Source organism: Diabrotica virgifera, chromosome 6, assembly GCF_917563875.1.
Source record: "Diabrotica virgifera virgifera chromosome 6, PGI_DIABVI_V3a".
Lineage (NCBI taxonomy): Eukaryota > Metazoa > Arthropoda > Insecta > Coleoptera > Chrysomelidae > Diabrotica > Diabrotica virgifera.
In genome coordinates, this window is record NC_065448.1 from 38,870,526 (window position 1) to 38,897,110 (window position 26,585).

General features: G+C 32.0%; 2 protein-coding genes across 3 annotated transcripts; one reads left to right on the top strand and one right to left on the bottom strand.

Moving 5' to 3' along the window:
• Positions 1-1,963: 1,963 nt before the first annotated feature.
• On the bottom strand, positions 1,964-12,602 carry LOC114326163 (mediator of RNA polymerase II transcription subunit 22). The gene is made up of 3 exons (XM_050654004.1): positions 12,335-12,602; positions 5,469-5,682; positions 1,964-2,116 (listed from the first exon to the last, which is right to left on the bottom strand). The coding sequence occupies exons 1-3, from the start codon at positions 12,435-12,437 to the stop codon at positions 2,011-2,013; spliced, it is 423 nt and encodes a 140-aa protein (XP_050509961.1). The 5' UTR covers positions 12,438-12,602; the 3' UTR covers positions 1,964-2,010.
• A 3,050-nt stretch (positions 12,603-15,652) lies between these two features.
• Positions 15,653-25,410, top strand: LOC114326162 (peptidyl-prolyl cis-trans isomerase-like 3). 2 transcript variants are annotated; one of them, XM_050654006.1, is made up of 4 exons: positions 15,653-15,797; positions 15,855-16,091; positions 17,885-18,003; positions 25,210-25,410. In XM_050654006.1, the coding sequence occupies exons 1-4, from the start codon at positions 15,795-15,797 to the stop codon at positions 25,334-25,336; spliced, it is 486 nt and encodes a 161-aa protein (XP_050509963.1). In that variant the 5' UTR covers positions 15,653-15,794; the 3' UTR covers positions 25,337-25,410. The 2 variants fall into 2 exon arrangements, with proteins under 2 accessions (XP_050509963.1, XP_028130220.1); XM_028274419.2 differs by lacking the exon at positions 25,210-25,410 and adding an exon at positions 20,336-20,536.
• The last annotated feature ends 1,175 nt before the right edge of the window (positions 25,411-26,585 follow it).

Genomic DNA, 26,585 nt, shown 5'->3' on the forward strand with positions numbered 1-26,585 from the left:
TTAGTCCTATCAATTGCGGCTGTTGCCAGTTTGTCGCACCTAGTTTTCTAGCATCATCACCTACAGTTCTACACCACACTCCTATATAAGTTTTGGTCTACCTCTTCGATTCTAATGAGGTTGTTCGGCTGTTATCTTGCTAGATGTACTGTCCATCTTAGTCTATTTTTACCCCTTTTGGGGACAAATTCAACGGTATAGGGTTTATCTATTAGGGATAAGGACAAATGATCCCCGGACAAAAAATCCCCACAAATTATCCCTGGACAAAAAATTCCCAAGAAATATTTGCTGCCGAATAGTTCTTTAAAAGTTTTCCCGAAATTTTACTAAATTTCGAATTCCAATTCCACGCCGAAAACTTAAAATTTTACATGACAAAAAAATGTGAGTTTTTTCAAAAATCGTGGAAGATATGAGGAATGAGCTAAGGCTGTGGGAATCATGTTGTAATTATTTGCGTAAATCTTTTGCTCACTCTGCTTTGAATAACATGTTTAAAACATGGCCTATTATCTGTATGCATACATTCAAAGCTTTTGTCCTATTAGAAAATGTTTAGCTTTGCTATGAAAACGCAGAACACAGGTTTTTGACATAGCTTTTGAAACAGGTTTTTGAAATGTTGTTTGCATTAATTGAAACAGATGACTAAATATTTTTCGGTATTACTAAAAATATTACTACCATACGCCGAACAAATAGTTGCTAACTACCAGTGTGATTTCAGACCTGGAAGGTCGATTGTTGATTAAATATTTACTATTAGACAAATGCTTGAAAGTATAATCCAAACGTGCATCAGATCTTTATAGATTCCAAACAGGCCTATGATTATTAATCGTCTAACACTATATGGAATACAATTTTTACGTACGCCCAGCTCGACTAAAGTGGCTGAGCTGGGCATAACCAAGAAACTAACTGCGGTAACGCAAATGTATGTAACTCCTTTGCACAAGCTAGAATAGGGGGAAAATGCCAAACGCTGTTTTTTAGAATATATCATGCGAAAAATTTATCCAAAAATCAAACCAGATATAGCTGCTCGGGGAGAGGCCAGATGGGAGAAGGTCTGTAGGGTGGCATAGAAAAAGGTGGGAAGATGCAGTGAGAGAAGATCTGGAGAAAATGGGAGTGAGACAATGGGAAATAGTGGCACAGGACCGACAAACATGGAACGCAATAGTAAACGTGGCAAAGACTCTCGAAGAGTTATAATGACATTGATGATGATGATGACTAAATATTTTTGACGTTAAATTTACAAAAAGGAACAGGTTTTTTTGCATTACAATCAATATTATCGTTTTCAAGACCAGCAGTTATCATCACGAATACGCGATGTTTGGAACATAGTTATTCAAAGCAGAGTGAGCAAAATATTTAAGCGAATAATTACAACATGATTCCCACAGCCTTAGCTCATTCCCCATATCTTACAGGATTTTTGAAAAAGACACTCTGTCATGTAAAATTTGAAGTTTTCGAGATGGAATTGGAATTCGAAATCTGGTAATCGAAATTACAATTCATGCTTAATTTTAATTGCTATTCATTATTTTGGTGCCGAAAAGAGGTTTCATGGCGATTGCTATCTATAACTCTCATGCACTGAGGCTGAAAAACATTTGCGTCAATTGCATTCACGGAAAAACTTTTTAGAGAACTATTCGGCAGCAAATATTTCTTGGGGATTTTTTGTCCAGGGATAATTTGTGGGGATTTTTTGTCCGGGATTATTTGTCCTAGCTTCATCTATTATTCTGTAATTACTATTTTAAGTATTCGAGTTAATGTGTTTCTGGAGTATGACAAATTTACAAAATATCTCAATTCAAGACAGAAGCTCCTTGTTGGAATACTTAAAATGTTCTATCGATCTGTTCAATGTCTGCATCATTCAGCAAGTGTTAACCATACTATAAACGCACTACATGACAGGTTCAAAGAAACTTACAAGTTTATTCCTAATAAATAATAATTTAATATAATTCTTAAACTCTATCATTATTTATTTATACTGCTATAGTATTCTTCTTCAAGGTCGTAAAGATCAGCAGCCATATCATCCCTCAAAGACATTAATTTTTGGTCACATTCAGTTTGCTTAGATCTAAAAAATAAAGTTAGTATTAAAAGCTCTTATCCAGTCTATTAACTTTACAATGTTTATAAACAAGTATCATATAAATAAGAAAAACAACATTATTGACACTTTACTTAAAAAAAATAGCAATTTTCATAATAAATCAACATTCAAAAAGTTTTTTTATTTAGTATTGGGTTATATGCAACATTAATATATGATATAATAACTAATAATAAATTAAATATTGATATCGAGGTACAAAATCCATACAAAAGCTGTCAGGAAGGCCTCCAGGAACTTGGACCCATTCCTGTATATTCATAATCTATTCAAAATTTGTAAGATTTCCTAGATTTTATATTAGTGTAGGAAACAGAGGTTGAACCTTGCAAAATGGACACAAGTCCGGTTTTATTTTTTTTCTGGCATATCAAGGGGTGCTTATTATAAGACTAACTTTTTCTGAAAAAATTTCGCCCCGGAACCCCCCTTTTCACCCCTTTAAAGGGGGTAATTTATGGTTTTTGCAGAACGTAGCCCTTCCTGTACCTTTTACAAAAAATTTCTTTTATAGAAATATGAAGAGGACTATATTTTCTACAATTTATTTCCGACAACATCTCTCTATCATCCACCGTTTAACAAGGGTGGCGCCCCAAAGTTGACAAGTTTTTAAAAAAGATGTTTTTAAAAAATATATATTTTTCCCTAACTGTAACGGAAATTAAAAAGAAAGGCTGCGGAGATTATTCACAAATAGATGATTGATTTTTTGGTATAGGTTTCACTTAAGGGTAATTGCCCTTTTTTTAATTACAGGGTGTTACATTTTAAAAAACCCCTTTTTATACCATCTGAACCGTTTATGCTAGAGTAAAAAGACTTTCAGCGATTACCCATGTACTGGTGTTATTTACAAATTTGTATAATGCACCCCCATTTTTTCCCCGAAACCATCCAAAAAAAAAGAAGAATTAATAAATAAAGTGATTTTCTTGGAATCCTTCACACACAATGCCCTTCATTAATATGCTTCATATATCATTTTGTGCAAGTTATTAGTACCCATGCATGGACACTAAAAGCGATTTCCTAGTGCAACCCCTGTAGCCAAAAACAATAAATAAAATGGGGGGTTGAAAATTTTTTTTTGTTTTTTGCTTTTTGATCCATATGGGCATATGCTTCATCAATAGTGCTTTTCAAAAATATATATGGTTATTGCAACATCCCTGCGCAAACCACCCCTATCCTTGAAAATATACTGCAGAAACTACCCCTATACCTTATCCAGCATGTTTTTACGATTTTCTCATTACCTATTCATTTTTTTAAACAAAACTTATACAAGGTTAAAGACCACTATTTACTCTAAATATTAGGTCCTATTCATTTTTTTCGTTTAAGCAACCGTTACGGCACAGTGGCGCCGTAAACCTCATATATGCTTTGACGGGCTCCAGTTTTTGTTTATTTTTTCGTCATCTGTTTGTTTTATTGCTAAAGTACTTATGTAAAATAAAACAACAGAGTGTAACCTACAAATCACGACCTATGCACATTTTACATTCTTTGCTCCCCAAAGCTACAGTGGTGGCCCAAAATAAATTTTTTCATATTTTCGCCACCTACACGCATTTTATTGCGTTAATGCTACCTTAATAGCACAATATTCACCCCTAAGTGGTCGCTAAGCAGTGGCGGATCCAGGGAGGGGCGATGGGGGCGATCACCCCCACCCCTCTCAAACCTAGTGATATTATATTTGAAGATTATAAAAATATTCATTTATTTTTATAGAAATACTTATATTATATTAATATTATTTTTATAAGAATGACTTTTTATGCTTTAGCGACAGTGGCGGATCCAGCATCGTTAAGAGGGGGGTGCCAATTGGTTAAATTTCTATAAAAATAAATAAATATTTTTATAATCTTTGAATATAATATCACTTGGTTTGAGAGGGGGGGGGAGGTGATCACCCCCATTACCCCTCCCTGGATCCGCCACTGCGTAGCGACCACCTAAGGGTAAATATTGTGCTGTTAAGGTAGCATTAATGCAATAAAATGCATGTAGGTGGCGAATATATGCAAAAATTTATTTTGGGCCACCACTGTGGCTTTGAGGAGCAAAGAATGTAAAATGTGCATAAGTCATAATTTGTAGGTTACACTGTGTTGTTTTATTTTGCATAAGTACTTTATCAATAAAACGAACAGATGACGAAAAAAAAAAAACAAAAACTGGAGCCCGCCAAAGCATATATGAGGTTTACGGCGCCACTGTGCCGTAACGGTTGCTTATACGAAAAAATGAATAGGACATAATTTTTAGAGTAAATAGTGGTCTTTAACCTTGTATAAGTTTTGTTTAAAAAGAATACATAGGTAATGAGAAAATCGTAAAAACATGCTCGCCAAGGGATAGGGGTAGTTTCTGCAGTATATTTTCAAGGATAGGGGTGGTTTTCGCAGAGATGTTGCAATAACCATATATATTTTTGAAAAGCACTATTGATGAAGCATATGCTCATATGGATCAAAAAGCAAAAAACAAAAAAAAATTTTCAACCCCCCATTTTATTTATTCTTTTTTGCTACAGGGGTTGCACTAGGAAATTGCTTTTGGTGTCCATGTATGGGTAATAATAACGTCCACAAAATGATATATGAAGCATATTAATAAAGGGCATTGTGTGTGAAGGATTCCAAGAAAATCAATGTATTTATTAATTCTTCTTTTTTTTTGGGGTGGTTCCGGGGAAAAAATAGGGGTGCATTATACAAATTTGTAAATAGCACCAGTACATGGGTAATCGCTGAAAGTCTTTTTACTCTAGCATAAACGGTTCAGATGGTATAAAAAGAGGTTTTTTAAAATGTAACACCCTGTAATTAAAAAAAGGGCAATTATCCTTAAGTGAAACCTATACCAAAAAATCAGTCAACTATTTGTGAATAATTGCCTCATGATTTCTTCTTCATTTCCGTTACAGTTAGGGAAAAATATATTTTTTTTAAAAACATCTTTTTTAAAAACTTGTCAACTTTAGGGCGCCACCCCCGCTAAACGGTGGATGAAAGAGAGATGGTGTTGGAAATAAATCGTAGAAAATATAGTCCTCTTCATATTTCTATAAAAGAAATTTTTGGTAAAAGTTACAGGAAGGGCTACTTTCCGCAAAAACCACAAATTACCCCCTTTAAAGGGGTGAAAAGGGAGGTTCCGGGGCGAATTTTTTTCAGAAAAAGTTAGTCTTATAATAAGCACCCCTTGATATACCAGAAAAAAAATAAAACCGGACTTGTGTCCATTTTGCAAGGTTCAACCTTTGTTTCCTACACTATATGTAAATTCTGCATGCTCTTACCTAAAAACTTTTGAGTTGTGTGTAATGGCTTCATTGACAGAAGGAAAATCATTTAATATCAGGTACTGTTTGATATCTGATACTAATTTCATAAGAGATTCTCCTGCCCTTACTATATTAGCAGCTCGTACATGCATCTCATAAGTATCTTGCTCACATTGTGTCATCCTGGATAGTTGTGTATCGTGTTCTCCTTTGGAGAGTTTAACAATCTCTAAAAAATATTTATTTTAATTTTATTTTATTTATCAACGGGCAATCACCCAATTAAAATACAGTAGAAACATTAATCACATGAGACTTTTAACCTACTCTACAGTAAATTTAAAAATTTTAATCATACAAAGTAGGAACATTAAATAACAAACATTAACAAAAAATGTACAGAAAACAAGGACATTAAGTTATCACACACAGTTTTTAAGCTGAGCTTTAAATTCCTTTGGAAAAATATAACAATCTAAACTTTCCGTACATTGGTTAGCAAACCTAGTTGTTCTAGACATGAAGGAGTTGTGTCCATAGTTTGTGCGATGGTATCTAACGCAAAAGGGTTGATTTAGCCTTGTTTGTCTACTGGGAACATGGATGCTAATTTTCTCCAATAGTTGAGGACCAAAATTATTGGAGTGTAGTATATTATAAAACATTGTGAGATCCTTATGCATGCGTCGGATTTGAAGAGAGGTTATGTTGAGAGACTTTTCCATATCAGAATAGTTAATTTCATCAACCCTCTGGTTTTGTTTAAATGCAACAAATCTTAAGAACTTGTGCTGAAATCTCTCAATAGCTTGAACATGGGTGTTATAGTGTGGAGACCAAACACATGAACAGTAATCTAGGTGACGTCTCACAAGTGAATATGAATATATAAGTGAATACAATATTTTTATGGATGGTATTTAGAAAGTCTTTAGCACAATGTTTGATAAACCCTAAAAGAAGTGATTTTGAGACAATAGATGAGATATGGGGGATGTAGGATAAGCTGGAATCGAGCACAACACCTAGGTCTTTTATCTGAGATACAGAGTCTAAAGGACAATCTTTAATAGTATATATATGATTTGTAGGAGTTCTATTTCGACCAAAAACCATTAAGTGACACTTTTTAACATTAAGTTCCATTCTGTTGCTATCACACCAATAGCTCAACCGATCCAAGTCAGATTGTAATTTTTGATAGTCACCATCATTCTTGATTTTCAAATATAATTTTAAATCATCAGCAAACATTAGGAAAAAAGCAGAGTGGAAACAGGAGGCAATATCATTAACATAGATATTGAATAGAAGGGGTCCCAGAGGTGACCCTTGTGGCACTCCTGAAGGTACCCTAATTTCAAACGATTGAAAACCCTGAACATGTACTATTTGTATTCTTTCAGATAGGTAGGATAACAACCATTCTAAAAGTTCACCCTGGATACCCAGACCTCTCAACTTATTGATTAAAATCTTGTGATTTACCCCGTCAAACGCCTTTGTAAAGTCTGTGTATACAGCATGAACCTGGAAGCCACCTTCAAGAGATTCCACAAGGAAGTCGGTAAATGTCAATAAATAAAGTTCAGTGGAGCGGCTAAACTTGCTGACAAATAGTCACAAACAAGACTCTCAAAAACTTTGGGAATACAGCTCAGAATGCTAATAGGACGATAATTGTTCACTTGAGACTTATCTCCAGATTTTAGTATTGGGGTTATAAAGCTAGTTTTCCAGTAGGCTGGGAACATCCCTGTCTTTAATGTCAGGTTAAAAATGTGAAAAAGAGGTCTACAAAGTAAAAAGTTTAAGTGTTTAAGAAAAGAAGGTGGAAGACCATCTGGACCTGGCCTCTTGTTGCTATCTAAGATGGAAAGTTTTTCATATATAGACGAAATAGAAATGCCAAATTGAGATATAGTAAATTGTGATAAGTTGATGTCACTAGAATCTAAAATATTATCCTGCAAAACACAATCTCTATCACTATAAGTTTTTGAAAAGCCTGCCTTGATATTTTTTATCTTTTTGAAAAGTATTCAGCAAACAAATTAACAATTTCTGTACCACTAGAACCAGTGATATTATTATAGTGTACAACTGATGGTACATTAGGTTTGCTATTTTTATTACTAACAAATTTCCAAAAATTTCTAATATTATCCCTGAGAGATGATTCAGTTAATGCAATGTAATCACGATAACATTGTTGTTTTAAGCGTATGTTGTTTTAAATCTACATTGAGCCCTTAATGCAGAAAACTTGTTAAAGAGAGTGGGGGATTTAGTTCTCAGATATTCTTTGTGAACTTTCTTTTTCTGAATAATTGTAACTTTGAGATCTGGAGAAAACCACACCGGAAATTTCTTTGCTGAATACTTTTTAACAGGAACATAGATCAATAATTGATTGTTGTTAAGTATATAATATCGTAAAAAATACTGATCATATCATCAAGAGGAAAACTTGTAACATCTAGGACGTTCATCTCATGGAAATCTCTATAAAAAGCGTCACCAGTCAGTCCAGGGTTGTTAACACATGATTCACACTTAAATTCAAAAGATACAGGTGGATGATGAATATCCAAAGGAAGTAGGACTATCTCTGCTGTTGATATCTTAGCTTCGCCATCGTCGATGAAAATCAGATCCAGCAAATTGTTGTGTGCATTTTTAACATTTAATATTAATTTATTAATATGTATTGCTTAACACATCTCGACGGTTTATAAAGATACCGACGTAACTGCAAAAAATCGATTTTTTAGCTTTTGGTATCAAAATTTTCGTAATTTCTTGCTCTATTTTTATATGACAATGACAATTCTGTTAACTTTAAAAATATACCGACAGGAGGCGGTGAAATGTTAGGCTTGTAAAATTTTGGCGTGGATCGGAGACATTTTGTGAAAAAGATAGTGCCAGTTTGTACCTTCCGTCAAATGTGCATAAAATTTCAGTGAGAAACTCTGGTGATTAAAATGTTGTATTGGTTGAAGTGTCACTATATTTTCAAAAATCCCTCTGCTGTTTAACGCTTTTAATTAAATATAATGACCCTCATTGCAGATGCGTCACTAAATCTTTACATTCACTATATTTTTTAACGTTTTTAGGGTGCATTTTTAATGAGATAACGGCGCAACTGCAATTTTTTTACTAAATTTGAAGATTTTTCTTAATTTTTCGCCCTCTACTGGTAAATAATAAAAAAATATAATCAAATACAAAAAATTAATTCAATAAATTAAACATTGCCTGTAATAGGGCATTTTTGCCAAAACAGACTTTAAATTTTTTCTTTCAACCGCTATTACTGGAAAGTACAAATTAGCATTTGCGTCGGTATCTTTATAAACCGTCGATATAGGGTTTACTACAGACAAGAAAGGTCAGGAAGAATGGGAACTGAATGCCAAACTGGCAAAGGTAAATAAAAAGATGTCAAGTCTAATACCACTGATGATATTCAAATATATTATTAAGAAAAACAACGCTAAGGATATATAAAACGGTAATAAGGCCCACAGTGACGTATGGTAGTGAAGTATCTTCTTCTTCATGTAGCATGTTCTTTTAAAACATTGGTTACCATCATAGCTATCTTAATTTTATTCACTGCCACCCTAAATAGCATGCTTGTATCAACATAATACCAATCTCACAATTTCTTCAACCATGAGGTTCTTCTTCTTCCTGGACTGCATTTGCCTGCTATTTTTCCTAGCATAATATTTTGCAGCAACCTATATTTGGGACCTCTCATTACATGTCAGAAATACTCCAGCTTTCACTGCTTGATACTTTTTATAATCTTATTAGATAGGTATGGATAATGAAAAAAGCAAATACTGAGAAACTGGAAAGATGGGAAAGGAAAATGCTCAGAGCTATATATGGAGGTAAAAACACGGTGGAGACAGTGCCGGATTAACCATTAGGCGGACTAGGCGGCCGCCTAGGGCCCGGGCACTTGATGGGGCCCGCATCCCACACAAATCCATTAATTAATATTGAATTATTTAAGGAGTAATTTAAAAAAAAATAAAATGTTAAAACAATTAAATAGGGCTAACTGAGACAACAAAAAAGAGAATGGTTAAGTTATGATTTCCAATCAAACTCAGTTTTTTGCTTTGTCTTCTGTCAAATATCAGGAAAATACAACCGACTTCAAGACAAATTAAGCAGTTATCTTCAAAGGCATTTTTATATTCCATGTTCTAATCATTCCCTCGATTTGGTAATTAATTTTGCAAGCAAAGTTTGCTTAGAAGCTGGTAATTATTTTAGTATGGTATGTACTTTTTTTTTAATTTCTACCCACCGATGGGCCTTATAGTCCATTCACTCACGGTAAAATATTGCAAAACCTCTGGATTTTAAAGAACCTTTGGATTTGAAACAAGAGCTTGGATTGACATGAAATTTGGTATAAGCATAGCTAACATGTCAAAAAAAAGTGATATGGTGCCAATGTGCGTTTTTGCTCTACAGTTGAGTCTACCCCTTCTCGTGGGTAAAAAAATATATCGTCAAAATACGTCCGGAAGTAGACAAACTGACTAATTCTAAGCAACTTTTGTTCAATAGGGTTTTTTCATCAAGTCAATACATTTTGAGTTATTTGCAAGTGAATATCTTCATTTTTCAACAAAAACTAACACGTTTTTAGACGGTTTTTCGCAAATAACCCAAAAAATAAGTATTTTATCGAAAATATTCTTAGCAAAAATATAGCTTTTAAAAAATTGTAAAAATGGTGTATGTGTGCAGTCTGTAGACCCAGTAGAAGCAGAGTTGTAGCTAATGAAAAGTAGGTTCTTATTCGTCAAATTCCAAATCGAATATTTCAACGTGAAATAATCAAAAAATTAAGCACTTTTCATGGAAAACTCATCATACTTGTTTAACTATTAAAAAAAGCATTATTCTTGTTAAAAAAAATTCTAGCATAAAAAGTAAGCAAGATACGCTCAGACTAAAGTTGATCCCATTTTTTGGGTAAAAACAACTGAAAAAACCCCCTAATTAGCATCCCAAATGAAATTAACCCTTACCGCTTCACAAGCTACTTTACTTATGTATTGTTTATATGCTCTGTGAGTTTTATCAATGCTTATTTATAAAGGGGCTGTAGTAGAAAAGGCTTGAACTAGTCACTAATCACAAGTGTATGCAATTTTTTTTATTTGGCTTAATGCCTCGACAACAACTAATTGTGTGTTGAGTAAATGTCTTGTTAATTAGCAAAGTCGTCATTGTTTTTGCAAAGAGACGCTAATTGTATCCGAACATCTGCGGTCCCTCCGGTGAGTACCGATCCCACAAGAATAGAAACTATTTTCATTTATTAATTTTTAATAAATGAAAAATTCTCTAACCAATTATCTTAACCAATTTTTATCTTCCAAAAAAGCAAAAATCTGAAATATTCAGAAAAGCAAAACCTACATTTTTTTACTCGTTAAGATTTTTGGTACTACTAATAATTTTTAAGTTATTTAAAAAAAAAGACATTTTTTTTAATTTCAAAAAATTTGTTTTACTTTAAATCCCAATGTTTTGAAACTTGCACTGTGAACCGGTGAAACTTACGGATCATATAAATAATATACTTTAAGTATATTAAGTTTTACTTACTTTACTAAGTTTTTTCAAGATTTTCATAAATTTTCAAGATTTTTTTGCCAAAAAGGGAATCAACATTATTTTAAGCTTTACTTGCTTAATTTTGATACTAGAAACTTGTTAAAAAAAAACAAAAATAAAACTTTTTTAACACTTTAAAAAAGCTATGATGATTTTTCACCGAAAAGTGCTTCATTTTTTGGTTATTTACGTTGAAATATTTCATTTGGAATTTGTCGAATAAGAATCTACTTTTCATTAGCTCCAGTTCTGCTTATACTAGGTCTCCATACTTCATACATACACCATTTTTTAAAATTTTGTATACGCTATATTTTTTCTAAGAATATTTTTTCGATAAAATACTTAATTTTGGAGATATTTGCGAAAAACCGTCTAAAAACGTGTTTGTTTTTGTTGAACAATAAACATATTCACTCGCAAATAACTCGAAAAGTATTAATTTAGTGAAAAAACTCGATAGAACAAAAGTTACTTAGAATTAATTCTTTTTCTATCCATTTCCGCATTTATTTTGAATGTATGTTTTTTCACCCACGAAGGGGTGGCACTCATACCCAGGGCAACATCACATATCGACACAATATCCCTTTTTTTCTTTGGCATATTAGCTATGGACTATTAATGAGAAGTTGTTGCGAAATGTAAAAAAAAGATAAATGATCTTTTTTACATTGTCGTAATTTATTTTGGGAGTAACTACTTCCCAAAACAACATAAATATCTGTAAATTTGTTTTAAGTAAATGGTCGCTAATAAGGGACCTACTTCTTATGGCCGCCTAGGGCCCCATGATGCCTTAAACCGTCACTGGGTGGAGAGTTGAATGTGACAAACAAACAGGGCGCTAGAGGAACTGTATAAAGAACTAAGCTTCAGTAGCTTCATAAAGGCACAGAAAGTGAGAAGGATAAGACATGTGATGAGAATGGAAAGGAAGAGGATGCCAAAGATGATCCTAAAACGGGTCTCAATCAAGAAAAAAAATGAAAGGAAGACTCAGACAAAGATGGTTTGACAGTGTCCAGGAAGATATATCAGAAACTCATGAATGGAGGAGAATAATAAGTCAATTACCTAGTAAACAAGGAGCATGTTTGGACAAGAAGCCACACCACTTGATATAATAAGTATTATATTAATTGTATTTTTAGCTCTAGACCTTCAAGGCCTGTTGAGCTTTGTAAATATAATTGAAACAAAGTAATCATCATTTACTATACCTTCAAAGTTTTCGAGCATGCTTTTGACATCATCCTTTAATCGAGTTCGATAAGACTTTAAGAGCGCTTCTTTACTTTGTGGAAGATTTCGTGAACCAGACATTATTTTGAAAATATTTTTGTTTACTGACTTTACTCAAGTTTACTTTTTCACAAAATGCCAAATTTTGAAATCTTAGGTTAACATTTGTAACTATTCTTCTTCTATTTTTAAAGCCTTTCTCCATTGTAGCAAGTTAACAGTCAGATATTTCGTATTTTAATTTGCGTTTATCATTGTTCTCAGCAGACCACTACTAAAATACTTCGAAAATTTGCTATTTTTTTGATTTCAAAATCAAATAATCTTGAAATTAACTACAAAAGATCTGTACAAAGCATGGACGTATAAATAAATAGGGGAGTGCATTTAGATTTTCACTTCGGAAAAAATCAAACAAGATGAAACTTTTTGTAATTTCATTAAGAAATGTTTAATAAACAACATATCAAAAAGTTCTACTCGAGAAGTGGGTGCTTCATTTTTTATTAAACAAATGAACAGCGAAGTTAGATGTTTTTTAAATAACTCCGGAAATATAATTTTTAGAAAAAAACTGACTTGACCATTGAAAAATTCAGAAAATTTTACAAAAAAAACCTTATATAAAGATTTTTCTAAAATTAAATCTCTAGCTTCTGTAATTTTTTATTTATAACGCTAAAGTCACCCTTCTCACACACATTGGCGCAATGTAAACTAGCGTTGGAAGAAGTACACGGTTGAGTTTTTTTAATGTAATTCTTTAACTAATGGATCAAAAGAAATTTTACAAATTGGACATGAAAGAAGATAAAATAAGCTATCTTATGGTTGTAACAAAAAGAAATAAAATGTATGGACATAAGTACGGTCTGGGCGGAAAGTGAGACTTATATGAATTTTGTTTAAAAATGATTTAAAAATGTGTAACTAATACAATTTTACTTACAAAGCTCTCAAATTTGCACAACTTACCTCTCAATCATCTTACTAAACGATGTTTCATTCAAAAAAAATCTCAAAAATTTAATTCAAATAATACGCTGTCTCAAAAAATGTAATTTTTGAAAACTTCGTAGTTCTACAGAATTCCCACCATTTTAAGACGGTATTACTCAAGTTTGAATAAATCTAATACAATTTTTTTAATATTTTTTCAAAGCCTAGGATGTAAGTCTTTAAAAAACACTGAATTATTTTAGATTAAAAATGAAATAAACAATTTCTTTTTGAGAAAACTAAGAAAGATAACAAAAATGTAATACAAAAACCGAAAATTACCAGCTGAAAAAATGTATATACAGAGTGATCAAAACTTTTTTCTGTAAAACTTACCTAAAATTAATTTAATAATAAGCTTCAAAAATAATAAATGTTCAACAAAAATTTTTTTTTAGCTCTTATACAGTATGTCTGCGTAACTAGGAACCTATTGATAACTTTTTTAATATCAGTTGTACGAAAAAAAGTTATTCTTTATAAAATACTCTGCATCGTATATAACATAAGATGCAACCATCAAATATCAAATTTTGTTAATTTTGTACGAGGTATGTCAAAAAATATGAATTTCACTCAAGAGTAAAGTACCTTTATATTTCACAATATCGAAAATTTTTATAAAGAAAGTTGTTTGGAATTAAAAACTATGTTCCAATATGTAATTATATCCTTCTAATCGAAAATTTTTTTTATATTGTTTCAAATTAATTATACCGAACATCATTAAATTTTCACTTATTATTTATGATAACTGATTTATTATTAATTTTATGAAGAAAGTTATTCGTCATAAATAGCTGTGCATGGTCTTACATGCAACACTTAATATGCAAATATAAAATATTATATTTTATCAATATTATACGAGGTATTATGTAAAAAAATTGCATAAAAGTGTAATTGCATATTGACACATCGTTTTTAATTCTGAACAACTTTCCATAATAACAATTTTCAGTATTATGAAAAATATAGGTATTTTATTCCTAACTGAAATTTTTATTTATTGACATATCTTGTACCAAATTGATAAAAATTGATATTTTATGATTGCATTTAAAGTTTTAGAATATGCAGAGCTTTTTACTAAGAATAACTTTTTATTTATGATTCCATTGCAACAATTTTTTGAATATTGAAGAGACAGATTTTGAATAATTGGTTCTTTCTTTCTAATACATTTTAATTTTTAATATTTTTGTGAAAATTATTTGTTTATCTTTTTTTTTAAGAATGAAATTCCATATTTGTTTGATTGGATTCTACTTGTTTTTCATTTAAATATCCGCCATTTTGGATCCGCCATTTTGAAATTTAAATTTTTAATCTTTAATTCAGATTCAACAACCTGTTAAAAATAAAGACAATAAATGTTTTAAAAAAATGTTCTTTTTTATGTTCTTTTTAGAAAATCCACATTTTGGATCCGCCATTTTATAGTTTATAATGTTAACATTTTAGGTTTATCAAAGCTCTCAAAAATAAATATATGTAGAAATAAATACATTTTGTAAAGAAATTATGATTTTACAACTATTTTTTAAGTTATCCGCCATTTTGGATCTGCCATTTTATAATTTAAATTATGAAAATTTGATTCAGGTTCAGCAACCTCTCAAAAATATCCACATATATGTAAACAAACACGTTTTATAAAAAAAATTCGGATTTTACAACTGCTTTTTAAGGAATTTTAGGAAAAAATCCGCCATTTTGAATCCGCCATTTTGAATTTGCAAATTGTAATGTCAGATTCGGGTTCAGCATAATCAAAACTAAAATAAAAACATTTTTTATCAAAATAAAATGTTGAATTCACCCATATTCTTAACATTATTTATACAAAACAATTGTTATTGTTCAAACAATTAATAAACAATTAGCGGCGAAATTTGTGAGTAGAACTTTTTACTTTAACATATTTATAAACTAACAAAAAAAGTTTTAGAAAAATATAACCTTGTTTGATTTTTTCCGAAACTTTGGGTGCGTTCGGACGACCATAGCGGCTGGCTGTCAGCAGAAATCGGCTGAGTGGTTGAATCCAGCCGTGATAGGGAAAGCTTAGTAAATCTCTCAGCAGCTGGCTTCCAGCGGTGACGTCTGACAGCTACTGCTGGCTCAGCTGTCCAGCCGCTGTGGTCGTCCGAACGCACCCATTGTATCTTCTCGTTCTAATTGCACTCCCCTAAAAGATATCTTATTTATACGTCCATGGCACAGCATAATAAATGAAACGTTGCGTTTTCTATGCTGTGTCCATGGTACAAAGGATTTAAATTCTCAAGATCCTTTTCTGTCACCATCAACAGAAAAACAAGAAGAAGAAAATACAACATAACCTCTATTAAGGAGGCAAGAAAGAAGTAAATATGTATTATTAAAATTTAATAGTGGTCCTTGTAAAAAGTTTCTTCAATATATTTATATTTAATTATGGTAATACAATTAATAAGGTCTTTACACTAAAATGCTAATTAGTAATATTTTTTTTAGGCTGTTACGTTACACACTGACTTGGGCAATTTAAAACTAGAGCTCTTTTGTGAATCCTGCCCTAAAGCATGTGAGAACTTCCTAGCCCTTTGTGCAAGTGATTATTATACCGGCTGTTTATTTCATAGAAACATTAAAGGATTTATTGTTCAAACTGGGGATCCAACAGGTACAGGCAAAGGAGGAACATCTATATGGGGCAAAAAATTCGAAGACGAATTTAAAGAACAACTAAAAGTAATACATTTTATAATCATACAGCTAGAGAGGTGTTTTATGTAATTTCCCCAAGCTACATTTTTCTGTTTTGTAGAAAAAACTTTTCATTTTCCAACTTCTAGATACTTTTAAAACATAATAATATGTACTATGTACCATAAATGTTTACAATAATACTAAACTTTTAGGATATTTATACAATCCATAAAATCCACAAATTTATAAAAGATTATTTTATCTTATGTTTGTTGTCTCATTTTTTACAAGTACTGGGTTATAGGTTTATATACTTTCATCATTGGCTTCCCTAATTTCATTCTCCATCAGTTTCTATCTTTGGTCCCCTTCTATCCATCTAATCCTCTTTACTGATGGGTCCAGTTTTTGTTCTAAATTGCTTTCACTGTTTCCTACTAACACTACATCATTAGCATACATTAATCACTAGGGAATAGTACCTTGTTGTTTCACTGTTATTTGATACAAATCTAATGAGAATAAATAAGGATTAAGCACTGAGACTTGGTGCAACTTACTTTCACATGAAACTTATCAGTCTACCACACCTATCCTAACACTAGTTGTTACTCCCCATACATATCTCTCATACAATCTTTACATATTCACTGAGGACTCTTTTCTTATTGAATAGATACCACAGAATAGAATCTCTAGAGGAACTCTAGATAATATTCAACAATCAGATCATATCATAGATCATATTCTTTCTCAAGATCAATGAATACCATATGAGCTTTTGTTTCTTTATTTTTATATTTTTTCCTTAACTGGTTAATAATGAAAATAAATCTGTTGTTGATCTGCCCTGCATAAACCCAAACGGATTATCAAATATTTTGATTTCTTCATATTATGTATCTATCTATCAATTGCTGTATATCATCTCCCTTGTTTTTGTAAACAGGTACTAATGTACCTACTTCTTCTCCATTTGTCTAGCATTTGTTCAACATCCACAATTCTATCAAACAAACCTGTTAGCTAACTTGTTCCTCTCTCCTAATCCTCTCCACACTTCCCCAGAAATATCATCTCGTCCAACTGCTTTTCCTTTCTGTATTTTTTGAAGTGCTTGAACCACTTCCTAGTTTGTTATTTTGGTGACCATTGCTGTTACTGTCACCATTAACTCAACTAGTTTTCTATCAAATTCTTCATTTAATAAACTGTAAAAGTACTTTTCCATCTCTTTTTGACATCCTTTTCATGAATTATTATATTATTACTTTCATCTGGGATACATCTAAACTCTAAATTGTTAAAATCGGTTCCTTTCTTTGCTCTATATTTGTCTTGTCTATTTAAATATTTTAGCTAGTTATACATTATATGTATTGTGTTTATCAAAATCAAAAATACAGTAGAACCCCGATTATCCGTGCTCCTCGTGACCGGACGTGGCATGGATAATTGAAAAGCACGGATAATCCGTAAATGTAGGTATTTCTTATAATACATATGTACATATATACTAATATGTACCTACCATAAAAAGATAATAGAAAAAATAAATCTTTCATTATGAGTCCCCCTCTCGGCTTACAGAGTTTCCGTCAAGTGATTTACGGTCACGTTATTTGGCAAAACCTCAAAAATTTAATTTGAGTAACAGAAAATCATAGCACAGATAATCTGCAGCCCGGATAATCTACAGCCCGGATAATCTGCAAACAGATAATCAGGGTTCTACTGTACTTATTAATATAAAATACTTTGCAAAAAATGTCCCTAATCTCTTTAAAAGTAAAAGGCTACTTTACTATTAGAAAATTAATTCAATTAATTTTTAGCACAGTGAAAGAGGAACTATTTCTATGGCTAGTAATGGTCCTAATACAAATGGTAGTCAGTTCTTTCTTAGTTATGCAGCCCAGCCACATTTGGATTTAAAGTACACCATTTTTGGAAAGTATGTATAGAGTTCTGAAAATGTATACAGTAGAACCCCGCAAATCCAAACTAATTGGGGGGACAGCCTGTTCAGATTCCGAAAAGTTCGGATTGTCCGAAAGTTACCCTTAACTAGTAGTTCAAAGCTTTCATTGTGATTTTGAGTAGCCAAACGTTGTCGCAAGAGTGTGGACAATATTTTTGGACTCAAGTTGACTACGAAAGAACCAAAGTAAGTTTGTGTTTAACCATTATAAACACTTTAATAAACCTATATATTAAAGTATAATATTTATTTTTAAGAAATTTTAAATGTCAAAGTCCTAGTAATCTTACATTGTCCAATTTTCTGGCTTTACTCGGTATAATAAACATGTTTTTAAGTTTTTGTCTTGAATTTTTAAATTTTTTCAGTTTCCGTTGGTTTGGATTTGCCGAAAGTTCGGATTCGCGGGGTTCGGATTTACGGGGTTCTACTGTAGTTATTAATTAGTATGTAATAGGAATCAACTACAGTTGAAATAATATAATTATTTTATTGACACAGTTTTTATTGACATATGGGCCATTCCACGAACATACGCCTGTTTTGGATTACTTCGACAACGAATATTTTACTGTGCAACATAAGAAGTACGAAACTAAATGGCGCTAATAATTATTCCAATGAACAACAATGGAATTTGCAATTTACTTTTGTTCTTCTTCAAAACAGGCGTATGTTCGTGGAATAGGGTATACCATAGACATAATAAGAATAGACAAGGCATCATGAGCAAAATAGTGAAACACAGAGGACTCAATTCAGTGATTTCTCTATCTCTCTTTACCATGTAATCATGTGTGTATGACAGAACGATAGTGAAAAAGTCAAAGTGAACATTGGTGTTTCACCTCTATAGGGTTTTTCATTGATTGTTATTTTCGAGCGTCTATCATATGTTGTATAATCTGTGTATAATATTAATATAGACGGATTATACGACATATGACAGAAGCTCAAAACAAATGACTGTGAATGAAAAGCCCTATTCACATATTATCTGCTCATACCTTACCTAGCAGGGTTGGCAAAAACCAAGGTTTTTTGCAAAAAACCAGAAAAACCAGGTTTTTTTGGTTTATTTGAGATAAAGTATTATAAGTCTAAATACTTTAAAAATTAATAAATTATTTTAGAATATATTAGTAATAAACAAAAAAAAATGATTAAGACAAATTTTATTTTTATTTACACACACAAAAACTTAATATACCTACCTAACAAAAAACATCTTCAAATGTAATAATATTTAAATAACTAATTTCGAAAATACACAAATATAATTTATTTATCTTCAGTTTCTTCATTTGCGGCAGATGTATTAAAATCTTTAAATAAAAACACCAGTTTGGTTTTTTCTTAAAAAGGCCAGTTGGTTTTAACCAGTTTGTTTTTTTTCTGAAAAAAACCAGTTGTTTTAAACCTTGGTTGGGTTTAAACATGTTGGGTCAAGCATGTTGGTTTAAACCAACCAACCCTGTTACATAGTCTATTCCTATTATTTCTGTGGTATACACATGACTATCTTCTGTGAATATCAATTGTTTTGTAACTTATTTAAAGTTGATTTTGTCATATGGTCCTTTTGCTCAGGTTGGGAATATTTTGATAGATTTACTGTTCACACTTTACAATACAAAAATTCCTACCTGTCCTTCCTACCCTTTCGCTATGGATGACTCGAGAGACGTCATTCACTTGAGGCTTATGATATACTAAAGTAATTATGATATACTAAGTCACATCTGTGACTTAAAAGGCGAATGTCGAATTTCGATGTCATCCGCAGTGAAAGGGTTAATAGCTCAAATAAAATTAATATGGCTGACTTCTATCAGTGAAAAAAAGCAAAAGGTAATTACTAAATTTACTAGACAGTTGGGTTTTGAATCAGTGAACCAAATAAATATATTAATTATTTTTTCAGTGTTAAGTTGTACTGTTATTTTTTCAAAATTAGATTTTTGCAAAATTCCCAGCAGACTTATGTTCACCCCTGTGTAACACCCTCTTATTAATAAGTTAATGATGGTAAAACATTGTTATTCAGATAAGCTGGCAACACTAAGATGAAACTTCCTATTTAACACATTAAGTCCCAAAGCATTGACATGCTCCTTTGCATGGCCACATTTAAACGCAATAATACCGTGGACCAAATTGGTATGCATGGTCCATAGTAAAAACTTGTTGTGCACCAGTCTGGTGCACATGGGGCTAGATATGTCAAAATTGATGGTCATATATTTGCTACACTGTCAACTCAATGCAGCATTATACCAAAGTCCTAATTATACTTTACTTTTAGGGTAATTGATGGTCTTGAAACATTGGATGAGTTAGAAAAGTTACCAGTAAATCCTAAAAACTACAAACCACTCACGGATGTCAGAATAAATAGTGTAACAATACATGCTAACCCTATAGCTGGTTGAGATACCAATAGTTAAATTTTTAAAATAAATATAAGTGTATTTTTAAATAAATATTTATAGGATTTTCAGATTTTTTTGGGCATTTTATATTTATAATCCTTTATGACTAATTAGAAGCATCAGTGTTAAGTTTAACGCCACAAAGTCGAACCACAATTGCACAATCAAATTTAAAAATAATGTTTACCGGAAATTTTATTTATTTATTTAACATGCTCTACAGGCCTTGGAGGCCTAGGGCTTTACAACTTAACAATAACAATTTTACATAATACAAATGACAATATATACTAATGTCTTATATTTGTTATATAATTTGATTTATTGTCTATGTAAAAATTGCTGCACTATGTTTCTCCACTGTATCCTGTTTTTCGCTTTCTCTTTCCAGTCTGTAATTTCCATCGATCCTATATCTTCTTGAAACTTTTCGTGCCATCTTTTTCTTGGTCTACCTCGTCTCCTTGTCCCAACTGGTTTTCTTAATAGTATCTTCTTTGGCATTCTTGACCTATCCATCCTCTCGACATGACCTGCCCACCTGATTCTTTGTGCCTTTGTGTATCTTGTTACAGTTGGTTCCTTGTAAAGCATCCTTAATTCTTGATTAGTTCTTCTTTGCCAACCATCTGCCGTATTTTTTCCCCCGAAAATAGTCCTCAGTACCTTGCGTTCCCATCTCTCTATCATTTCTTCTTCTGTTTTGTTTAGTACCCATGTTTCACATCCGTAGGTGACTGTTGCTCTTATTACAGTTTGGTATATTCTAATTTTCGTCTTTCTTGATACATAATTTGACTTTAATAATTTTTTTAAACTGCCGACCTTTCGGTTACCTTTAGCTATCCTGTGCTTTAGTTCGTTTTGCTCGTGTCCTTTTTCATCTATAATGGCACCTAGATATGTAAAGTGATTTACTCGTTTAAATTTATATTCTTTTCCATCGAACGCTGTTAACTTTAGCATATCTACAGGTTCTCTTTCTGTGTTGCCTAGCACCATATACTTCGTCTTTTCTTCATTTATTTCTAGGCCGAATTTTTTTGCCTCTCTGACCAATCTTCTCATGATTTTCTTTAATTCGGTATTAGTTTTTGCTAGCAGTGTAAGGTCGTCGGCGTAGGCCATGCATTGATGTTCGTTACGGTAGATCGTTTCTTGTGTTTCTATTCTGCTGTTCCTTACAATTGTTTCCAAAACTAGGTTAAATAACACAGTTGATAGAGGGTCACCTTGTCTAAGTCCTTTTTTGACTATAAACTCTTCCGATTTGTGACTGTTCCACACTATTTCGTTAGATGTCATATTTAAGGTAATTCTTATTAACTTGATTAGTTTTTCTGGTATTTCCATTTGCCGTAGGGCTTCATACATTTTTTTTCTATTAATTTTGTCATAGGCCTGCTTAAAATCTATGAATAGTGCATATAAAACCATTTTATGTTCGTAGCAGCTTGTTTGGATTTCTTTTATGTTAAATATTTGCTCTGTCGTCGATCTATTGTTTCTAAAGCCTGCTTGGTATTCTCCTATTAGTTTCTCTGCGTATACCTCTAATCTTTCTCTTACAATCCTAGCAAATATCTTATAGCACACGTCCAGCAAAGCAATACCCCTGTAATTCTGCACCATCGTTGCATCCCCTTTTTTATGTAATGGGATTATCCAGGCTCTGGCCCACTCTTCAGGCATCTTTTCTTCTTTCCATGTAAGTTCTATCAGTTCATACACCTTTTCCAGTAGTTTTCTTCCCCCTGCTTTCAGCATTTCTGCACTTATTTCATTTGGACCTGGACTTTTATTGTTTTTCAATTTGCTTACAACTCTTTGCACTTCGTCTTTGGTTGGTTCGGCTATTCTTATATCTGCACCCTCTGTTCTGTCTTCGTCCTCTCCCTGATCTTCATCATCACTGTTTAGTAACGTTTCGAAATACATTTTCCATTCTTTCATAACTTTTCCCGGCTCACTTACTAGCTCTCCTTCTATGGTCTTTATGTAGCTTGTTTTGCTTTGGTAACCTTTTTCTACTTTTTTTACCTCTTGATAGAATGATCTTATTTCATTGTTTTTAAATTTTTCTTCTATCTCCTGCAACTTTTTTTCATTGAATTCTCTCTTTTTCTTCCTGCAACGTTTCTTTAACTGTTTTCGTACGTGGTTATACTCTTCTCTGTTTTTGTCGTTAGGGTTGGTCAACATACGTATTCTTAACTTTTTCTTCTCTTCTGACAGCTCTACACACTCCCTATCAAACCACTCCTTAGTTCTTGTCTGTTTTTTAATTCTGGGTATCAATTTTCTGCTTACTTCTTTTGTAATGTGTTTTATTTGTTCCCATCTTTCTTCTACATCTGTGGCTTCATTCTTTGTTTCCAAAAACAATTTTTCTATTTCTTCTTGATACTTTTGCCTGGTTGTTTCTTTTTTCAGTTCAGCTACTTCGTATGATTTTGTTCTTTTTGCATCCTTTTTTACAACTATTTTTTCTTCTACTTCACTTTTACATTCAATTTTTACTAAAAAATGGTCTGAACTGCAGTCTGCTCCTCTCATACTTCTGACATTTGTAATAAATTCCGCGTGTCGTTTTTCTATCATTACATGATCAATTTGGTTAACGGTTTTTCCGTCCGGAGATGTCCACGTACCCTTATGTATCTCTTTCCGCTGTAGCTGTGTACTTCTTACCACCATATTTTTTTCTATTGCAAAACTTATCAGTCTCTGTCCGTTGTCATTTGACTCGTCGTGTTTGCTATGCTTTCCTACTGTATTTCTGTAGATTGCCTCTTTCCCCACTTTTGCATTTACGTCTCCCATTATAATTTTGACGTCGTGTTTCGGTATCCTTTCATATTCCATCTCCATTTTTTCATAATATATGTCTTTTATCTCTTCATCTTTTTCTTCGGTAGGGGCGTGTACATTTAAAATGCTTATATTTCTTTTTTTTCCTTTTAGTCGTATATAACACATCCTCTCCGATATGGGATTAAAACTCATAATATTTTCTTTTAGACCTTTTCTTATAATAAAACCTGTTCCCAACATCCTATCTGCTCCTCCACTTTTGAAAAAAACCACATTTTCTAATTCCGATATTTCTGACCTCAATTGTTTTGTTTCTTGTACCGCTACAATATCCAATTTATATCTTCCTACTTCTTTTACTAATTCCTTCATGGCTCCTTCCTCATAGGTGCCGCGTACATTCCATGTTGCCATTCTTATTTTCTCTTTTTTTCTTTTTTCCACTCTTCTTTTTTCTTTACCCATTTCTTTACCTTTTTCATCATTCTCTACGGAGTCAGACTTTTGATCTCTTGGCTTTTCTGTCTTATGGTTTTGTTTTGCCTCGTTATCTTGTTTATTATACGACATATGACAGAAGCTCAAAACAAATGACTGTGAATGAAAAGCCCTATTCACATATTATCTGCTCATACCTTACCTAGCAGGGTTGGCAAAAACCAAGGTTTTTTGCAAAAAACCAGAAAAACCAGGTTTTTTTGGTTTATTTGAGATAAAGTATTATAAGTCTAAATACTTTAAAAATTAATAAATTATTTTAGAATATATTAGTAATAAACAAAAAAAAATGATTAAGACAAATTTTATTTTTATTTACACACACAAAAACTTAATATACCTACCTAACAAAAAACATCTTCAAATGTAATAATATTTAAATAACTAATTTCGAAAATACACAAATATAATTTATTTATCTTCAGTTTCTTCATTTGCGGCAGATGTATTAAAATCTTTAAATAAAAACACCAGTTTGGTTTTTTCTTAAAAAGGCCAGTTGGTTTTAACCAGTTTGTTTTTTTTCTGAAAAAAACCAGTTGTTTTAAACCTTGGTTGGGTTTAAACATGTTGGGTCAAGCATGTTGGTTTAAACCAACCAACCCTGTTACATAGTCTATTCCTATTATTTCTGTGGTATACACATGACTATCTTCTGTGAATATCAATTGTTTTGTAACTTATTTAAAGTTGATTTTGTCATATGGTCCTTTTGCTCAGGTTGGGAATATTTTGATAGATTTACTGTTCACACTTTACAATACAAAAATTCCTACCTGTCCTTCCTACCCTTTCGCTATGGATGACTCGAGAGACGTCATTCACTTGAGGCTTATGATATACTAAAGTAATTATGATATACTAAGTCACATCTGTGACTTAAAAGGCGAATGTCGAATTTCGATGTCATCCGCAGTGAAAGGGTTAATAGCTCAAATAAAATTAATATGGCTGACTTCTATCAGTGAAAAAAAGCAAAAGGTAATTACTAAATTTACTAGACAGTTGGGTTTTGAATCAGTGAACCAAATAAATATATTAATTATTTTTTCAGTGTTAAGTTGTACTGTTATTTTTTCAAAATTAGATTTTTGCAAAATTCCCAGCAGACTTATGTTCACCCCTGTGTAACACCCTCTTATTAATAAGTTAATGATGGTAAAACATTGTTATTCAGATAAGCTGGCAACACTAAGATGAAACTTCCTATTTAACACATTAAGTCCCAAAGCATTGACATGCTCCTTTGCATGGCCACATTTAAACGCAATAATACCGTGGACCAAATTGGTATGCATGGTCCATAGTAAAAACTTGTTGTGCACCAGTCTGGTGCACATGGGGCTAGATATGTCAAAATTGATGGTCATATATTTGCTACACTGTCAACTCAATGCAGCATTATACCAAAGTCCTAATTATACTTTACTTTTAGGGTAATTGATGGTCTTGAAACATTGGATGAGTTAGAAAAGTTACCAGTAAATCCTAAAAACTACAAACCACTCACGGATGTCAGAATAAATAGTGTAACAATACATGCTAACCCTATAGCTGGTTGAGATACCAATAGTTAAATTTTTAAAATAAATATAAGTGTATTTTTAAATAAATATTTATAGGATTTTCAGATTTTTTTGGGCATTTTATATTTATAATCCTTTATGACTAATTAGAAGCATCAGTGTTAAGTTTAACGCCACAAAGTCGAACCACAATTGCACAATCAAATTTAAAAATAATGTTTACCGGAAATTAGAAAGATTAAAAAATTGCGGTGGCGCCCAAAATCCCGACAGCCAAAATCCCGACATGCAACAATCCTCGCATAAGTAAAAATTCCGACCACATTTTAAATTATTCTTTCCTTTTCAAATGCAATACTAAATCATATATTATAGAGTATTGAAATTGAAAAATTATTACTTACTAATAAGTACGGGTACTAATTATTATGTATTTTAAAAGAAAAAAATGATTTAAACACTTCATTTTATAATATAAAAGCTATACTTACTGAAATGGAAGGTTGTAAGTGACATGATAATATCTATTATATGAAAGTAAACTTGAATTCAGGATTTGATTATACCTACATATATTATTGTACTATATATTGGCAAAAAAATAATTTAATTCATATACCCATGTTAGAAATTTTATTTAGAAAATTACTTCATATTAAATGGTAAATACTTTTGTTTAGTAACAAAAAATAAAAAACAGATGGCCATAAACAAAAAACAAGAAATATATGTAATTATATGTTAAAAAGAAACTTATCAAACCTGTCGGGATTCTGGTGTGTCGGGATTTTGGCCGTCAGGATTGTGGCTGTCGGATTTTTGGCTGTTGGGATTTTGGGGTTGACCCATATTTACTAAGATATGCTTAATATCATGCCTCAAAAGGGGTAAATTTTTCATTAAAGATGACGACCGATCGGGAAGGTAGTTTCTGTGTTGACCTCCAAATATCGATGTAGTTCATGATATGATTTTACTAAACGGTCGAACTGGACTAAAACTAATGTCAAAGACACTGAACATTCTACATGAACGCGTTTATTATTACATGAACGCGGTTATAACCCCAAACCCCCCCTGGTTACGCTTATGGTGAGATTTGTCTTTATATATTAAGATCTCAAGATAAATCGTGAGGAGTGGCATCACTGAACCCAAATTTTACAAGAGCATTGAACTCCACCTAAAGATTATAAGTTTCCCATTTCTACAAAACGAAATTTTTGCTTCCAAAGGAAATGGATGGAAATATTTTCCTGGTTGTCATACTCTGAATATAAAAGTG

Excerpts from the sequence above, each read along its gene's own strand:
- LOC114326163 (XM_050654004.1), bottom strand. The coding sequence starts at position 12,437 with ATGTCTGGTTCACGAAATCTTCCACAAAGTAAAGAAGCGCTCTTAAAG. Across the intron at positions 5,683-12,334 it reads CATGCTCGAAAACTTTGAAG|AGATTGTTAAACTCTCCAAA; the intron begins GTATAGTAAATG and ends AATATTTTTTAG. Across the intron at positions 2,117-5,468 it reads CACAACTCAAAAGTTTTTAG|ATCTAAGCAAACTGAATGTG; the intron begins GTAAGAGCATGC and ends TTTATTTTTTAG.
- LOC114326162 (XM_050654006.1), top strand. Across the intron at positions 16,092-17,884 it reads AATTTAAAGAACAACTAAAA|CACAGTGAAAGAGGAACTAT; the intron begins GTAATACATTTT and ends ATTAATTTTTAG. Across the intron at positions 18,004-25,209 it reads AAGTACACCATTTTTGGAAA|GGTAATTGATGGTCTTGAAA; the intron begins GTATGTATAGAG and ends CTTTACTTTTAG.